Below are 19,090 nucleotides of genomic sequence, written 5' to 3'. Positions count from 1 at the left end.
TTTATTTTGAGTCATCATAAAACTGTTTATTTACATCCATCGCAAATAGCGATTCTTAAACTCTCATTATTCTAAATAAACTCTATATATATTTATTTTTAGATCGAGTACGGCTCTTTATTTTACTTTACATATTGTAATGAATTTTCATTCTCTATAGTAACCTATATGATTGTTATAGGGCTGTGGTATGCGCTTAGGAGGTCATTCAGATCCAAACGCGAACGGCAGGACGCTTGCAAGCGGGTCGATGTTCCCTACTACGCATGCGCATGACGGAGGGAGCTCTGTCGTGCGCATGCGCGAGACTCGGCGAGCGACGGGCTCACCATCGCTCCGGGTCTCGCACCAAAGGGGGCGTGCTGTCGATGTTGATTGACAGCACGCCCCCTTTGGTGGGCGTGCTGGGGGCGTGCCTGCCAGATGGAGGCGTTCCCATGGGAACGCCTACCGTCTCAAGCACGCCCCACTGACATCACTAGTGATGTCAGTGGGAGTGATTTTGGCTCTGATAGAGCCAAAATCACTCCAGGGCTTCAGGCAGCGAGACCCTACCGCAGGGGCTCCGTCGCAAGCCCGATGGTCGCGATGGTCAAGACCATCGCGACCATCATCATGGACGCTCGCTATAGCTGTGGGTGGTAACCCTCAGTTATGCGAGCGTCCATGAGGACGCTCCAAAAAAAGGTAGGAGGGCCCTGATTCAGAGCGAGCGCTCTGGTCAGAGCGTTCAGCTCTGAATCAGGCCCATAGTGCAGGAGCTGGGGGGTCTGATGGGCCTGGTGGAGTATAAAACTGGGTACACACGTTAAGATTTTCTGTCCAACCATCCAACTAGTTGATTGGTTGGAATGAAAATCTGGTAACATATGGGAGTAAATGATGATCAGCAATTTGCTCCTAAATGCCAGAAAACAGATGAAACTGGTCGTTCAGACAAGTTTGTTAAATGTTTGATCTAAACAATTTGTTCAAGCAACAGTTTTTGTCCATTTTCCGGCATTTGGGAGCAAATTGCTGATTGTCATTTGCTTTCATACATTACCAGATTTCAATTCCAACCAATCAACTAGTTGGATGTTTGGACAGAAAATCTTTACGTGTGTATGCAGCTTATCACTTAACACATAACCCATCTTGGATCAGATCTTCCTCTGCAAAACATGGTGTCTGCTTAGAAGGTAATACTGTCCTTATCATTGTTAACCAAAGGTGCTGGTGCACGGAGTGGAGTTTTGAAGGAGGTGGGTAAGGTGGACTCAGTATTTTTTTAGAGTACGCCAAGCCAATTGAATTGTACTACTGCGCATTGGTTGATTGACAATGAAAACCGGATCCATCCGGGAATGAGACGAGACTTTAAGACTTTATAAGACTGTGGGACAACATATGGATAAGAATACAGGATTGATTGGAGCAACATCACAGTGAATCATGGAGTTATTGAGGAACATGACATTTATACTTCTGCTGGTTTTTATCCATTATTATTAATTTTTTTATTCATTTTTGCTTCATTTGTTCTGCATATTGTTCAGACTTTTCATATATATACTGTATATATATATATATATATATATATTATATTATTTATATCTTTGAGACTTTTTGACAATACGAACAATATATTAGCATAGATCTGGATGAGTGCCGCATTTTCTGATTATTGTCTACAGTATGTACTAATTTTCGAGGGGTTTGTTGGGATACCCTCTATTTGCAGGCTGCTGTCTGGTGATTCTTCAGTTTGTGGCACTAAGCACTGATATAGTGTTTGAACCATACATAAGACATGGACAACATGTAAATAGTCGCCAATAGCAACGTTGCACTTATATTCTATATAGCAAAAAAAGGGCAAATGGTAATAAATCTGGTGGTTGAAATAGATAGTTGATGCTATTATAATTCCCAGATGTAAATTTTCAAAACATTGTTGATCCTGATTATAAGGGAGAGAATACCTCCGTAACAAGGTTTTTCTAGGAGTGTACAGGGCGGGAGGAGGGGGGGGATTCCCAATGCAAATAACTCACCACACTGTCCCAGGACTTCGGATTTTCCACGGTAATTCTGTCTATGGGTCGTCCGACTCTCGCCGTTCAGCTGGCCACACATTAGGCCAACTTTCATCCAACCAGCCAACTAGTTGATTGGTTGGAATGAAAATCTGGTAACGTATGGGAGTAAATGATGATCAGCAATTTGATCCTAAATTCCAGAAAACAGATGAAAATGGACGTCAGACAAGTTTGTTAAATGTTTGATCAAAACAATTTGTTCAAACAACAGTTTTTAGTCCATTTTCCGGTGTTTGGGAGCAAATTGCCGATTGTCATTTGCTTTCATCCCTTACCAGGTTTTCATTCCAACCAATCAACTAGTTGAATGGTTGGATGTAAGTTGGTCTAGTGTGTGGCCAGCTTTCCTCTGTGTCACTGCCCAAGGTCGCGGCTGTGTGGATGGGCGATGAGGTGTCTGCTGACAGACAGTTGCACGATGACACTCCCAGCGTGTGTCCGATGACTCCGCAAACAGTGTGCAACTGTTTGCCGGCAGACATCTCGCTGCCCATCCACACAGCCGCGACCTCGGACAGTGACACAGAGGAACAGCGAGAGTCGGACATCCCATAGACGGAATTACCATGGAAAATCCGAAGTCCTAGGACAGTGGGGTGAGTTATTTGCATTGGGAATCCCCCCCTGATCCCGCCCTGTACACTCCTGGAAAAACCTTGTTACGGAGGTATTCTCTCCCTTATAATCAGGATCAACAATGTTTTGAAAATTTACATCTGGGAATTTTCATGTATCATGCATGTATACCTAATACCGGTATACATACATGTATCATGTATGTATACCGGTATTAGGAGTATGGTAATATAGTCATTGGATTAACCTATTTTGTTTATATGTGAACTTTTAGAAATGTTTAGTATAATATTGGCAGTGGAAATCACCCATTTTAATACCAATCTAATGTGTATGTTCTTTACCACATATTTGGTGTAAAATATACAATTATTCCTTGTTTGTCTTATATGGTTTTTATACGATACAGTATATTTGGAGTTGGATCTCTTGAAAGCGCTGGGAATTTCCTATATTGTTATCATCACTAAGACTAAGGAGCTCATTCAGACCCGCTCGCTAGTTGCGGCCGCTCGCTCCCAGCGTATTTAAATTTTGCAAAGTGACGTCAAGGCAGCCGGTCGCTTGGCAAGGCATAAGCCCACTATGTCTTGGCGAGTGATCACTTTGTGTTTATAGACGCCCACCAGCCTGTCTTTAGCCGCCCACTAGCATATGTCATCTCCAGGAGTATATACAACCATCGATACATCGAGATCTGACCGCAGCACTTGCGGTTGACTGTACCCTACCACAAGCACTGCGAGAACTTCAGTGTATAATTCAAACAGGTGATGTGTACTATGATGCTGCCTGTTAAATATGTACCTCCCTGAAACGGCGTGAAAACACTCTGGCACGCTTGCGTCCACAACTCCACTCCCCTGTTACTACTGTCCTGCCCCTGTTACCACCCACAAACAGCCTCTCCTGTCACTCATTCCACTGGGCTGTCTTTGCAGGGCGAGCAAGATAAATCCGATCACTTGTACTAGTTTGCACACGTGCAATGCGAACTACATGCATGCACACATTAGCAAACATCGTCTGCAACGAGCGGCCGCTTGCTAGCGAGCGGGTCTGAATGAGCTCCTAAATCAGAGGAAGGAGTATCCCTGTGTAATTCCTTAAGCTGCTATTTAGAGGTCCTTAGATGTGTGATTAGCGCAGCCCATCCATTATTTATTTATATACAATAATGCTGCCATGCAGAAAATAATGAATACAACTATACAGGTTATCACAAGCATACGATAATTCTTTTTGCAATGTTCTATTACAGATGGCAGAAGTTTTGTATCAGACTATGAGGAACAATATCAGAAACTGAATCTGGATTCTTGGAATTCTATTATTAAAAGTATGTGAATGTTGTTGGGTGCTGGAATATATTCATAGTTCATGTTGATAGGGATGTAACGCAGAGCCACAGATGTCATAAAAATGAAATGTGATGTAATGTGATAATTTGGTAGCTTTGTTGTAATGATAACATAGTGCCTAATTCATTACGGATCGCAACTACGATTGCAATAGCGATTACGCACGCAGTCTCACTGCGATAGTATGCTAATCCACTGCGATCGCTACATAAGGACGCCCACTTTACCTTACACACATCCATAATTCTTAGCAAGACTGTGAAATCATCGGCAACATCGAGTACCATCGCAGCCTCACACGCACTTGCACAAGCTCTGACCTTACTCAGGAATTGCTAACTCAAGCTGCGTACAGCATCGCAGTGGATAATTTATGCATGCCTATGCAGCTGCGTTCAAACGCACTGGCACGCTGCGTATCGCCCGTCACCCCCCACAAATGGTAACTCCTGTCAATCACTCTGCGATGGGTCTGCGTAGTCACTGCGATCGCAGTGGCCGATACGCGCACTGCAATGCATGCGCAGAATGCAACAATCGGCCGATTGCGTGCATAATTGCAGTTGCGATCGGTAATGAATCAGGCCAATAATCACATATCTTAATTTCATCAATCTTCCATTTGATTGGTAAATGTACCCAAATATATATGTTAGTGCCTAATGGTGCGTACACACGGGATGATTAAAATGCTCGATATGAATGATAACGATATCGATCATATCGTTATCGTTCATATAGTTTTTTGGTCCCTTGAAACCCACCAACGACCTGCGATGTGCGGGCACGTATAGATGATAACGATATCGTCCATATCCCACGCATGCAGGCCAACCTGGTCGATATCGACCAGGTTACTATAGGGACCCGCGCTCGTTGATCGCGGGTCGCTGGCCATCATTGGTGGTGTGCTGGATGATTGTTATCGATCATCCAGCACACCCGGGAGATCGTTCTGCGATATTATTATCACTGACGGCCATCCCGTGTGTATGCACCATTACAGTGATATGTAGTTTTTAATGTTATTGCACATAGCTGTTGCAACATGATAATCAACCAATAAATAAACTAGCTAATTTAGCTTCCTTTATACAAAAGCAAATACTTATATAAAATTTTTATGTAAAAATCCCACATTAAAATTCTGTAACAACTCTAATTCCACTAAAGGCTCCCATACATCTGCTATGTATTGGTCCAGGGCATCTGCGAGGTCAGGGCATCGGCGAAATCCAACATGTGGAGTTTCCCTGATTTGCTGATCCAGACCAAAATATGATCAGAATTTGCAAATCGGGAATTTCACCGATTCCCAGACGGATCGCCGATCATCGATTGGTGTTTCCGGTCCGATCAGGGGATTGGTGAAACAGCCACCTGATGTATGGGGCCTTTTAGTTTAACTTAATTGCTCTCAATGGGTCTATTGACCTGAGAGGTCACCTGATGCCAAGAAGATCCTCTCTCCTGCTGGAGCTGTAAACTCCACAGTTATACGAATGGAGAGGACATAGAGAAGGGTCTCAACTACTCTACCAAGGCCTATGTGAGCAGGAGAGATCCTGCTTGAGACATTACATACATCTGTGAATCTAATGGATTCATGGAGTGTAGTTAAGTAAAACTTGTCTTTAATACAACAACTCCAATAAATCAACAATTTTGTTTTATTGGTTTCAGGGGCCTATAATCCCCGAGGATTATATTATCATCTCGTTGTGAGAGATACATAAGTATCCAACTTTCAGCGGGGAAATTTGACACTGGAGCAATTCTTCATTGCTTTGGTGCGGGGACAGCTGCTACGAAAAGCAGCTGTCCTCTCGGTTAGTATCGCAGTTACAGAAGTAGCTGTGTTACTTATCTCCTCCCCATAGGGCCGGCTACATATGCGTGACCCAAGGTCACACCTGCGCACAGCCGCCAAGGAAGTAGTGAGTAGGTGGGGGAGGGATCCCTCTACACATCCCCAGAAACTCCTTCCAATAGGAAGGATCGGGGATCCGAGAACAAGCGCCATCTGAAAATGGCGCTTGTTCTCGCAAGCAAACTCCGAAAACTTTCAGTTTTCAGGGTTTGAGGAATATCAGGTGGCCCATTTGGGTTCCCTGATAATGAATGGCCCCATAACTGAAATATGCATTTATGCATGGCCTGGTAACTTAACTAGTTACCGGGTCATTTAGTGTTGATGAATAGGCCCCTTAGCCTTTACATTTTAAATTTAATGTAATCTTCACCCAGGTCCATATAATAGCCAAATCTCAGGAATCATCCTAAAGGTTCATCCATGTCCAGATTGACAATTATTTACCTCTCCAACACGATTTGCTGTGCATCCTCCCAATCTTACACTCCATTGAGATCAATGGCCTCTTTCATCAATAAATCTCTTGAGTTATTTAAAAAATAATAAGATTCTTAAACAGCTCACTGCATCCTGCCCTGCTGCCCCCAGGAACTAGAAAAAGGTTGTTGAAACTCATGAGGCCACACTTATGAAGACTGTGCTTTCCAGAACTGGTCATCAAGGAAAATTGTCTCCAAGGGCAAGAAGCATATTACTCCATAAGGCCACAATAAAGTTAAGTGTAATGGCTAATGAAGAAATTGTTTGTTTGATATGAGTGTTGATGAGACATTCCCATAAAAAAGCCATAAAAAAAAAACCATGTCAATCGCTAGCCATAACATGTGCTTTCCCCTTCTTTGTTTATATATGGTAATGAGGATAGGAATCCATGATATACGTAACTCAATTACATTGCTCTCTCTGGCCTTGACGATTCTATCTGCTGATTGGCTGTGAATTGTGTCTATCTTAAATGAGAAACGTGATTGGATGGACTAAGATAGATTAAGGGGGAGGGAGAGGAATGTTACCTCACGACGATCAGGTGATCAAGCCGTCAGAGGCGAAACGCGCGTCCATCAGATGGGCTCCTTGTGCTCTACAGCTCAGCTGATTTACAGGCAGCTGCATTTCCTACCTACGATATCCGGCGAGCTGCACGCACTCTTTAGCCCAGCTGATATACCACCGTCAGCCGCACTTTGTCTAATACATTACCACACGAGGTATCTCTTTATTCCCTCTCTATCCCTATAGCGCTCTCTCATTCAAGCCGGGCTGACACTCCTCCTCTGCAATGTATTTATAGTATCAGAGGGGAGATACTGCCAGGAGCGGGGACAGCAGAGGCGCTCTTAACTGTTGTTTCCCTGAGGTTTTATGTTTACTTCTCTCTCATCCCTTGTTTGAAATTTATTTGACAAGGGACAGCAGAAGAGGTATGACATATTTTCTCCTCAGGCTTTTTCTATAACTATTTACTTTGGATATATACTTATTGAGACCTCTACAAAGTTTTTTATTTCTCACCTGTTATTATCAGGGCATCTAAGCGCATTAAGTTTGAGGAATACACTCTTATCCACTGTTTATGGTTCATTTGTATTAATTATCTATGAATGATTTGCAAGCACTTTAACACTTTAATGACTTTTTAGTAGTTAATTCATCATGTGTTCTTCATAAGTATCGATCATGGGTTATTGATCATCACAAGCACGTTGCACTTTAAATTGTGTTTATATAAGCAATCCTATATGGAAGAATTTGTTAACTTCTAATCCAGGACACTCGTCACTGAATCTTTCTATTCATTTTACCCATACGACTATTGGATCACTAATATGCAGATATATTAAATCTGTTGCGCTGAGTATTGATCCAGACTTTTCTGTTAGGTATCTCATTCAAAGACACATTAAGTTGTCTAAGTATATCTGAATAGTTGCATTTATATGATTTTATTTTATTCATTTATTTAATCATGATCACTGTAAGCACTCATACACTTTAATTAGAGGTGTATTTATTTATGTATGTTTGTGAAGTTATCTATTTATGATTTATAGGCCTTAATTTCTGTGATATCAATTATTGTGGACATGTTATACGTTTAGTATTATTTTTTTTACTTAGTACCTCGTTCAAACAAGCATTACGATCTGCGAGGGTGTATGTATGTACACTTAGATCTAGACGCGGCTGTGTTTTTTCTTTGTGTGTTTAAAATCATTATTGGTAGAGCAATAATTTAGCTCACACATGTTACATTTGGAAAAGGTGGGTTTATATCTCCAATCTCCTAGCAATATTACGCTCTAGGAATTGGGTATCTATATTTTCTCCCAGATCTTCTCTCATATATATGAATTATTGATATCATATGTATTCTGCTATGTTTTCTTATGAATTATTGATATTATATGTATTCTAACATGTTTATTTATTTTTTGAGATTTTAGACACCCAGAGGTGCATCTTCTCATATGTTCTCTGTGTTGTCTTTTATAATTTACTAGTAAAAGTTAAGTTTTCATTTGATAAACACATATTTTTTCCATATATTTTTTTCTATATATTTTTTCCATCTGTTTCATTTCAATTGTTTCAAGAGTGCACCAGCAAGACTCTCTTTGTTCTTTTTGCTTCTTTGCATATTTGTTTATTTGTGATTTCTACAAATTTGTCTGGTAGCACCACCAACCATAGTACAAGTCTTATTACAATTTATTCTAGTTAAGACTCCAATGTTGGTTTTTGAGTACTGTCATTATTATTATTATTATTATTTTGATATATGACCTAACTGGTTGTCGAGTGCGGACCCCACCCAACCCCCTTTTTGGAATAGCCTTCTGTAACACAGGCGCAATTTGCCTTCACTAGAAAACCTGCAATAGTGTGTATATGTAAAGCTGCAACTATAATAAGATACGTGCAGGTTGGCAGTAAGTAACTACTGTGTCCAGGTACACAGGCACATATCACATACATTAGGCCAAGGTTTATAGCTCCTTCCCTTGCCTATATCATCTCAGCTGGTGCAACCTGGTGAAGGAGCCAAAAATCACGCAAATCTGCATATGTGTGCGCCCAGTGGCGTAATGCCAATTGTTCTAGTTATGCATATGTGTTTATTGACAGTCCACCCATCGGCCAAAATGGTGTATGCCTATTCTCTGCTCATCGGTGACTCCTCAGCAAACTAGACATTTGCTAATTGCTGCCACCTTATTTTTCTTTCTTGCCACTGCCACTCTGCTGCCCCCTCTGCCGATCTCTCCACTGACTTCCTGTACCCTATCAAATAAAGTTTAAACTCCTCTCACTCACCTACAAAGCCTTCAACCACTCTGCTACCTCTCGCTACATCTCTAACCTTATATACAAACACACTCCCTTCCCTACTAATCCCTCAACCACTCTGCTACCTCTCTCTACATCTCTAACCTCATACACAAACACACTCCCTTTCCTACAAAGCCCTCAACCACTCTGCTACCTCTCTCTACATCTCTAACCTCATATACAAACACACTCCCTTCCCTACTAATCTCTCAACCATTCTGCTACCTCTCTCTACATCTCTAACCTCATACACAAACACACTCCCTTCCCTACAAAGCCTTCAACCACTCTTCTACCTCTCTCTACATCTGTAACCTCATATACAAACACACTGCCTTCCCTACTAATCCCTCAACTACTCTGCTACCTCTCTCTACATCTCTAACCTCATATAGAAACACACTCCCTTCCCTACAAATCCCTCAACCACTCTTCTACCTCTCTCTACATCTCTGACCTCATATACAAACACACTCCCTTCCCTACTAATCCCTCAACCACTCTTCTACTGCTCTCTACATCTCTGACCTCATATAGAAACACACTCCCTTCCCTACAAATCCCTCAACCACTCTTCTACCTCTCTCTACATCTCTGACCTCATATACAAACACACTCCCTTCCCTACAAATCCCTCAACCACTCTTCTACCTCTCGCTACATCGCTAACCTCATATACAAACACACTCCCTTCCCTACAAAGACTTCAACCACTATGCTACCTCTCTCTACATCTCTGACCTCATATACAAACACACTCCCTTCTCTACAAAGCCCTCAACCACTCTTCTATCTCTCTACATCTCTAACCTCATATACAGACACACTCCCTTCCCTACAAAGCCCTCAACCACTCTTATACATCGCTAACCTCATATACAAACACACTCCCTTCCCTACAAAGCCCTCAACCACTCTTCTATCTCTCTCTACATCTCTAACCTCATATACAAACACAGGGCCTGATTCAGAGCCGCTCGTAAGTGGCCGCTCGTTCGCTCCGAGCGATGTTCGGACATCTGCGCATGCGTATGGGTCGTAATGCGCATGCGCCAACCAGTCAGTGCGGCCAGAAATAGTGTGTTTGCAAAATAGCGAGTGCGTGCTAATTTGAGTGACAGGATGAGGCGTTTGTGGGTGGTAGCAGGGGAAGGTGCTTGAAAACTGGTAGTGGAGATCCGAACGTAGGTGTGCCAAACGGTCAAAACGGGCGTTTTAAGGGTGTGCATAATTAACAAAGCAGCGTCATCGGCCACGTCACTTGGTTGTCTCGTAGCCTGAACTGTTCGCATGATTGCGGTAGGAAAATCCAACCACAAGCACTGCGAGCAGTTCAGACGCCTTTCGATGTACTCGATTACTCTAATAAATAGCGGAGATGACGTATGATGCGAACGGCCAGGGGGCGTCTTTACAAAATAGCGAGCGCATATTTTGTTCGGCCGCTCAGACATAGAGGCGTCAACAGACTGCAAAGAGCGAGCGCTCTATTAAAATATCCGGTCCCTTTGTCTGAACGAGCGGGCGCAAATAGCGTCCGGCTCTGAATCAGGCCCACACTCCCTTCCCTACAAAGCCCTCAACCACTCTTCTACCTCTCTCTACATCTCTGACCTCATATACAAACACACTGCCTTCCCTACTAATCCCTCAACCACTCTGCTACCTCTCTCTACATCTCTAACCTCATATACAAACACACTCCCTTTCCTACAAAGCCTTCAACCACTATTCTACCTCTATCTACATTTCTAACTTCATATACAAACACACTCCCTTCCCTATTAATCCCTCAACCACTCTTCTACTGCTCTCTACATCTCTGACCTCATATAGAAACACACTCCCTTCCCTACAAATCCCTCAACCACTCTTCTACCTCTCTCTACATCTCTGACCTCATATACAAACACACTCCCTTCCCTACAAATCCCTCAACCACTCTTCTACCTCTCTCTACATCGCTAACCTCATATACAAATGCACTCCCTTCCCTACAAAGCCCTCAACCACTCTGCTACCTCTCTCTACATCTCTGACCTCATAGACAAACACACTCCCTTCCCTACAAAGCCCTCAACCACTCTTCTACATCGCTAACCTCATATACAAACACACTCCCTTTCCTACAAAGCCCTCACCCACTCTTCTATCTCTCTCTACATCTCTAACCTCATATACAGACACACTCCCTTCCCTACAAAGACCTCAACCACTCTGCTACCTCTCTCTACATCTCTGACCTCATATACAAACACACTCCCTTCTCTACAAAGCCCTCAACCACTCTTCTATCTCTCTACATCTCTAACCTCATATACAGACACACTCCCTTCCCTACAAAGCCCTCAACCACTCTTCTACATCGCTAACCTCATATACAAACACACTCCCTTCCCTACAAAGCCCTCAACCACTCTTCTATCTCTCTCTACATCTCTAACCTCATATACAAACACAGGGCCTGATTCAGAGCCGCTCGTAAGTGGCCACTCGTTCGCTCCGAGCGATGTTCGCACATCTGCGCATGCGTATGGGTCGTAATGCGCATGAGCCAACCAGTCAGTGCGGCCAGAAATAGTGTGTTTGCAAAATAGCGAGTGCCTGTTAATTTGAGTGACAGGATGAGGCGTTTGTGGGTGGTAGCAGGGGAAGGTGCTTGAAAACTGGTAGTGGAGATCCGAACGCAGGCGTGCCAAACGGTCAAAACGGGCGTTTTAAGGGTGTGCATAATTAACAAAGCAGCGTCATCGGCCACGTCACTTGGTTGTCTCGTAGCCTGAACTGTTCGCATGATTGCGGTAGGAAAATCCAACCACAAGCACTGCGAGCAGTTCAGACGCCTTTCGATGTACTCGATTACTCTAATAAATAGCGGAGATGACATATGATGCGAACGGCCAGGGGGCGTCTTTACAAAATAGCGAGCGCATATTTTGTTCGCTCGCTCAGACATAGAGGCGTCAACAGACCGCAAAGAACGAGCGCTCTATTAAAATATCCGGCCCCTTTGTCTGAACGAGCGGGCGCAAATAGCGTCCGGCTCTGAATCAGGCCCACACTCCCTTCCCTACAAAGCCCTCAACCACTCTTCTACCTCTCTCTACATCTCTAACCTCATATACAAACACACTCCCTTCCCTACAAAGCCCTCAACCACTCTTCTACCTCTCTCTACATCTCTAACCTCATATACAAACGCACTCTCTTCCCTACAAAGCCCTCAATCACTCTTCTACCTCTCTCTGCATCTCTAACTTCATATACAAACACACTCCCTTTCCTACAAAGCCCTCAACCACACTTCTACCTCTCTCTACGGGGTAAATTTAGTAAGATTCGAGTTTGGTCGAGATTGCAATCTCGGGTGAGTTTAGGCATGTTTTCAATTAAGTCTCTCTGTAAATTGTAAAGCGGAGAAACTCCTCTAGGCTGATCTGCCCAATAGCTCAAGATACAAGAAAGACTAGGTTGAAGTCAAAAGAGGTGCTAGTTACACAAACAAAAGGTTTATAAAATATTTCCATCGATTGTTGGATTCATTTTTGTAATAATAGCATGGAAAGGTAACAGTTTTGAATTGTAGGTAACCTAGATAAATACAATCTATCTACAATATGGAAACGAAGATCAGATCATAATCAAGGGATGTAGTTACAGTATATGTCACAATCCCGAATGCTGAATGCTGGCAAAGGATACATGATAGGCGTCAAAACAGTGATGCCTATCATAATCCCGATGCTGGAATCTAAACAAGGTAAGTACGGGCCACGCATCCTCTTAGCTGCAGGGGGGGGGGGTGTTTTTGGAGTTAGGTTTAGGACAGTTAACGGGATAGTGTTTTTTTTTTTAGGGGGAGGCTAGTATTAGGCACCCCTAGGGGGAAGGGATAGGGCTAGGCAACCCCAGGGAAAGTTAGGGTTAGGCATCCCCCCGGGAGGGTTAGGTTTAGGGAGCAGTGGGGGGGGTTAGGGTTAGGCACTAGGGGGGGAGGTTAGGGTTAGGCACCACTACGGGAGGGTTAGGGGGGACAGGGGAGGTTAGGGTACTTACCTGCCTCTGTCGGGATCTTCATCCTGTCGGGCAGCCGCTGTTGGGATTTGAACCATGCCGCCGGCATTTCGTACCCATTCCTCTTCCCACATTTTATATATTTATTTACATTTATTACTAGTCTGCAGTGCAAAGAAATGTTACCTACTTTATACATGATAAACATGTAAAATAAACCCAAAGTTTTGGCACAGCAATAAATATGAGCTTTCTTCCCTCCTGAAATTAGATCAATCACTTGACTCTACAGTATATTTGACTTCACATACCCATGAAAGAGTCAATAGCACCAACAGTTGGTTCTTGTGGTAAAAAAAGTTTGCGGCCTAGTAATTTTAGTTAGAAGCTAGTGATTTGCAATAATTAAGCCAATGTTTTAACTAAAAATGCCCCGAATAGATGATCAGGAATGTTAGGAAGATCATGTACCTGTAGTAGGTTTTATGCACACTTCTGTAGCTTAATATGAGAGGTATAAACATGATTATTAGGACAAGGCTGTGGGATACGGAATGGTATGTAATGCCTTGCAGCCGCCGGTCTCATAACTACATCTCGTGGGTTACTAGTTACAGACCCTCCAACATGACCCGTTCCATTAGGTACAAAATGCTCTGCTCCTGGACTTCACTCTTAATGTATGATTGTAGCCACTTGTGGTGAAACACCTTTCTCATCTATTACCTAGTTCAACACAGGTGACTGCAATCATTAATTAGGTGGGAAGTCCAGGAGCAGAGCATTTTGTACCTAATGGAATGGGTCATGTTGGAGGGTAGGTAGTTACTACCTCTGGGATAGAGTCATACCATAAGACAACTTTCTAGTGTTTGCCTCTCAGGGAAGACATTATCTGCACCCAACTGGTGAATCACTTAGGAAACAACAGCAGTGATGATTGGTCACAGTACTTGCCATGTGATTGTGCTATATAACTTGATATTTGACTTCTAACAAAGACAATAGAACATTTTGTGTAGATTATTGTTTTACAAAATTATATTTTACTTCAGTAATTGTGATATTTCTGCATTAAGCTAAGTAGACAGTAACCTTAATTTTACTTATTTTTAAAGGGTGTCTCTTTGTTTATGGGACTGGAAACAAGTACACAAGGCTTCTGTGGTATTTAGGATTCAAGAGGGAAACCCCAATGGGAGTCATAGATAAGGTAAAACTATTCCTAAACTAGCATTGGTATGTCTTCAATGTAGGTAATCTTATATTGTTGGATGGATTATTATTACAGGTTGAGTCTCCCATATCCAAATATTCCGAAATACGGAATATTCCGAAATACGGAATATTTTTAGCACGACTGAGAAAGTGAAACCTTTGCTTTCTGATGGTTCAATGTACACAAACTTTGTTTAAAGCACAAATTATTAAAAATATTGTATAAAATAACCTTCAGGCTGTCTGTATAAGGTGTATATGAAACATAAATGAATTTCATGTATGTACACACACTTTTTTTAATGCACAAAATGATAAAAAATATTGTATAAAATTACCTTCAGGCTGTGTGTATAAGGTGTATATAAAACATAAATGCATTCTGTGTGTATATTGGGGTCCCATTCCCAAAATATTTCATTATTTTATGCAAATATTCCAAAATATGGAATATTCCGATATCCAAAATACCCCTGGACCTAAGCATTTTGGATATGGGAGACTCAATCTGTATTATTATTATTATTATTATTATTATTATTATATAATGGTGATGTGTTATTTAAGGCACTTGCGGAGCTTGATATGGTATAGGAAATAAGGTTAGACACATGGGCAGATTTTGTCTGTCCATGTGATCCGTTTTAACAAACGTGTGGCGGCAACGGCAAGGTAGCACAGTGGTTATTATCATGACTGGCTCACAAATCTGCGGCCATGGGTTCAATTCTAACAGGGCACTATATGTGTGGAATTTTTATGTTTTTACATGTCTGCACAGGTTTTACCTGGATAATCTATCTTCCATCCACACTACAAAATATACTGGCAGGCTAATTGGTATTGATCCCTAGCGGTTGCTATTTAGCGCTGCAAGTCGCTTAAGAAAGAATTGCTTTCCAGTCCAATCGTGTGGTTCCAAAGCACAAAAAGTTATTTATGTAGAGAAGTAACACGATCTAAGATTTAACAATTAGAGTAAAAAGCAATGGAAATAGTACAGCCGATACATACGCTTGCGCACTGGTCTCAGTATACAGTCATGAATCCAGAAGTCTGTGGTCGCATAGAAGATGTCCTTACACTGGGATCGGGACACAGCTTATATACCTTACAGGTTTCTGAGTTAACAAAGGGACTAATTAACAGCTTTCCATTCGTGCTTGCTTCTGGATAATCTGGTCATTGGTCAGTTCATACGGTGTCATCATGGGTATGGCTCAGTCCTCAAACGGTTACATTGTGTAGCTTCCCACCGAACAACTGGTTAAAACTGGCTACCACACTGCATACAAGTTATAACATTTCTATCCAATAACTCCCTATCATCCATAACTAGCGGACGCATGATGCGACTTCTTTGCCGATAGGTACGGATGTCTGCAAATAAACGGGGATTTAGTATGATACCAAACATGACATGTCCACTGTATTCTAAACCTTAGATCTTGTTTAAGTACATATTACATCTAGGGATGTGCGCCGGACCATTTTTGCCGGATTTGGGATTTCGTTCTAATTCATCGTCCGGCTTTGAATTTGGATTTGCCAAACTGCGGTAACTGGCTTTGGATTTGGATTTTTTTTACAAAAATGTACAAAAAAAAAGCTAAAGTCACATAAATTGGGCTTTTTTTTCTTCCTAGAGTACTATTAACCTCAATAACATTAATTTCCAGTCATTTACAGTCAATTTAGACCACCTCACAGTTTAAATTATAGTTTTCACCATTATTGGCCAAAGGTTGCAGTGAGCTGACTAGTTACCAAGTGACAGAGCAGTGGCACAGACACCACAGTTTAAAGCACATCTATGACACATTGCCACACAGCAGTGGCAGAGATGAAAGGTAGTGTAAGATGGAATGGTCCTTGGGCCCTCCCACCCACCCAGTGGGGTACGGCCAGCAGAGTCACAGTACTTGAATACACAGTGGGCTACGGCCCAAGGAGTCACAGTTCACAATCTTATTCACATTACACTGCACATAGTGCCCCTGATTCATATTACACCATAAAGTAGTGTCTCTTATTTATGTTACAACACAGTAGTGCCCCTTTTACACAATGCCCACAGTAGTGCCCCTTTTACACAATGTCCACATTAGTGACCCTTATACACAAAGCCCAGAGTAGTAATGCCCCTTATACAATGCCCACAGCAGTGGTGTCCCTTACACAATGCCCTCAGTAGTAGTGCCCCCTATGCAGTGCCCCTCAGTAGTATGTCCCCATTAGTAGTGCCCATAGTTGTATGCCCCCAGTAGTAGTGTCCCTAGTAGTATGCCCCCAGTAGTAGTGTCCCCAGTAGTATGCCCCTAGTAGTATGCCCCCAGTAGTATGCCCATAGTAGTATGCCCCCATTACAAGTGCCCCTAGTAGAATGCCACCATTACAAGTGCCCCCAGTAGTTGTGCCCCCATTAGTTATGCCCCTTGTAGTATGCCCCCATTAGAATAAGTGCCCCCAGTAGTTGTGCCCCTTGTAGTTATGCCTCTTGTAGTATGCCCCCTTTAGAATAAGTGCCCCCAGTAGTTGAGCCCCTTGTAGTATGCCCCTATTAGAATAAGTGCCCCCCGTAGTTGTGCCCCTTGTAGTATGCCCCCATTAGAATAAGTGCCCCCAGTAGTTGTGCCCGTTGTAGTATGCCCCCATTAGAATAAGTGCCCTAGTAGTTATGCCCCTTGTAGTGTGCCCCCACTAGTTGTGCCCCTTGTAGTATGCCCCCAGTAGCGCCGCCTTACACAGAACAAAAATAAAAACTTACCTGAATCCCCGCTCCTGCTTGTGACCGCAGCCGTCCGCTCCTCTCTGCATTATGGGAGAGATGTTTTTTCCTCAAACAAGTCAGACAGGACATTTCTCTCTTTCCAGCTAGAGAAGAAAAGCCTGGTGCACACCAATATGCTCGGTCCAACTTGCACATACCTTCTTTTCCCAGGTGAGTCAGACCATGCGCTGCCTCTGCCAAGCCTTGGGAGCAACAGGCCTGCCTTGTCCATCTCTCCAGAGTCCAGAGGACTCCCGACCACATCCCTTTGATCTCCAGACTGCCTTTTCCTGTAGTTAACACAAATCTTGCATTTCAATTAATTTCTGTGTGTCTATTGTCTGGAAGACCATCACTTTTTTAGTTGTTATGTGTATGCGTAACCCTGCTGCCCATTTGGCAGCTTCATCTGCTCTGTTATTGCCCATTGACACCGGGTCTTCTTCACATGTGTGGGCTTTGCATTTGATGACAGCTACTGCCTTTGGTAGCTGTATTGCTGTCAGAAGTCCTTTTATGTGATGTGAATTTGCCACTGGTGGGCCTGCTGCTGTCATAAAATTCCTACGACGCCAAAGAGCACCAAAATCATGTACTACCCTGAAGGCGTACCTAGAGTCAGTGTATATATTAGCTGATTTACCATCTGCCAAGTCACACGCTCTCCTTAATGCCACCAGTTTAGCCACCTGGGCTGAGTGAGGTGGACCAAGTGATTCAGCTTCTACAACATCCTCGTCATTTACAACAGCATAACCTGTGCTTAATTCTCCTGTGTCTAATCTGCCTATGACAACTCCCATCCATGTAAAACGTCAAATCTACATCTTCTAATGTTGTGTCACGTATGTCTGGTCTTGCAGTAAAGGTCTGATTCAAATATTCCATACAATCATGTGTGTCAGTATACATGCAAAACTCACCTTCAATCAGAGACTCACCTTCCTCCACCCTTTGTGCATCTCGAGGCACATATGGTAAGTACGTTGCTGGATTTAACATATTGCACCTTTTAATGGTAATATTTGCAGGTGCCATTAGAGCTAGTTCCCATTTCGTGAATCTTGCTGACGAGACTGTCTGGTTTGGGCAGAATTTAACAAAGCAGATACTGCATGCAGTGTATAGACAGTTGCATCATGCCCTAATACTACATCCTTGCTCTTATTTACCAGAAGAGCAGTTGCAGCTACACTTCTTAAACACGTTGGGAGTGATCTTGCCACAGTGTCCAATTGTGCATTGTAGTATGCTACAGGTCTGCTAGCATCACCATGTTTCTGTGTGAGGACACCTGCTGCACAGCCATCAGCTTCCGTACAATATAACTCAAAAGGTTTTTCATAATCTGGTATTCCCAAGGCTCTTGTCAGACTATCCTTAAGGTTAAGGAAAGCCTGCTCTGTCTCCTCAGTGTGTGTGTGACACGGTCGAGGTTTTGAGGATTAAACTAAGTCCTGCAATGGTAATGCCAAAATAGAAAAACCTGGGATCCACGTCCTGCAGTATCCACACATGCCCAAGAAGGTACGGATTTGCTGCTAGTTTTGCGGCAGTGTCATGGTCTGTATGGCCTGAATTCTGTATGTTGTCAAGTGTCAGCCCCTGGGTGTCCCAAGTATTTAACCTTAGTCTGGCATGGCTGTAATTTGTCCTTTGCAACCTTGTGCCCTGTTTGTGAGAGATGAAGCAACAAAGGTTTAGTATCATTTAAACATGACAAATGAATCAGAGCACAACAACAAATCATTTACATATTGGATGAGGACAGACCCTTCGCTTGGTTGAAAAGATTGCAAACAGTCATGTAAGGCCTGAGAGAAGATACTCGGGCTATCTATGAAACCCTGGGGCAATTGTGTCTATG

At 42.8% G+C, this 19,090-nt stretch overlaps 1 protein-coding gene across 1 annotated transcript in view; it reads left to right on the top strand.

Annotated features, from left to right (window-relative positions):
* Positions 1-19,090, top strand: part of LOC148532081 (spexin prohormone 2-like) — a 59,902-nt gene that overhangs the window by 27,407 nt on the left and 13,405 nt on the right. The window contains exons 4-5 of the mRNA XM_088468443.1: positions 3,919-3,996; positions 14,354-14,448. Coding sequence (XP_088324569.1) covers positions 3,919-3,996; positions 14,354-14,448 — 173 coding nt within the window. The remainder of the gene's footprint in view (positions 1-3,918; positions 3,997-14,353; positions 14,449-19,090) is intronic.

This window comes from Taudactylus pleione, unplaced genomic scaffold (genome assembly GCF_031769625.1).
Source record: "Taudactylus pleione unplaced genomic scaffold, aTauple2 ptg000085l, whole genome shotgun sequence".
NCBI classification, from domain to species: Eukaryota; Metazoa; Chordata; class Amphibia; order Anura; family Myobatrachidae; genus Taudactylus; species Taudactylus pleione.
This window is presented reverse-complemented; position numbering and strand designations above follow the sequence as displayed.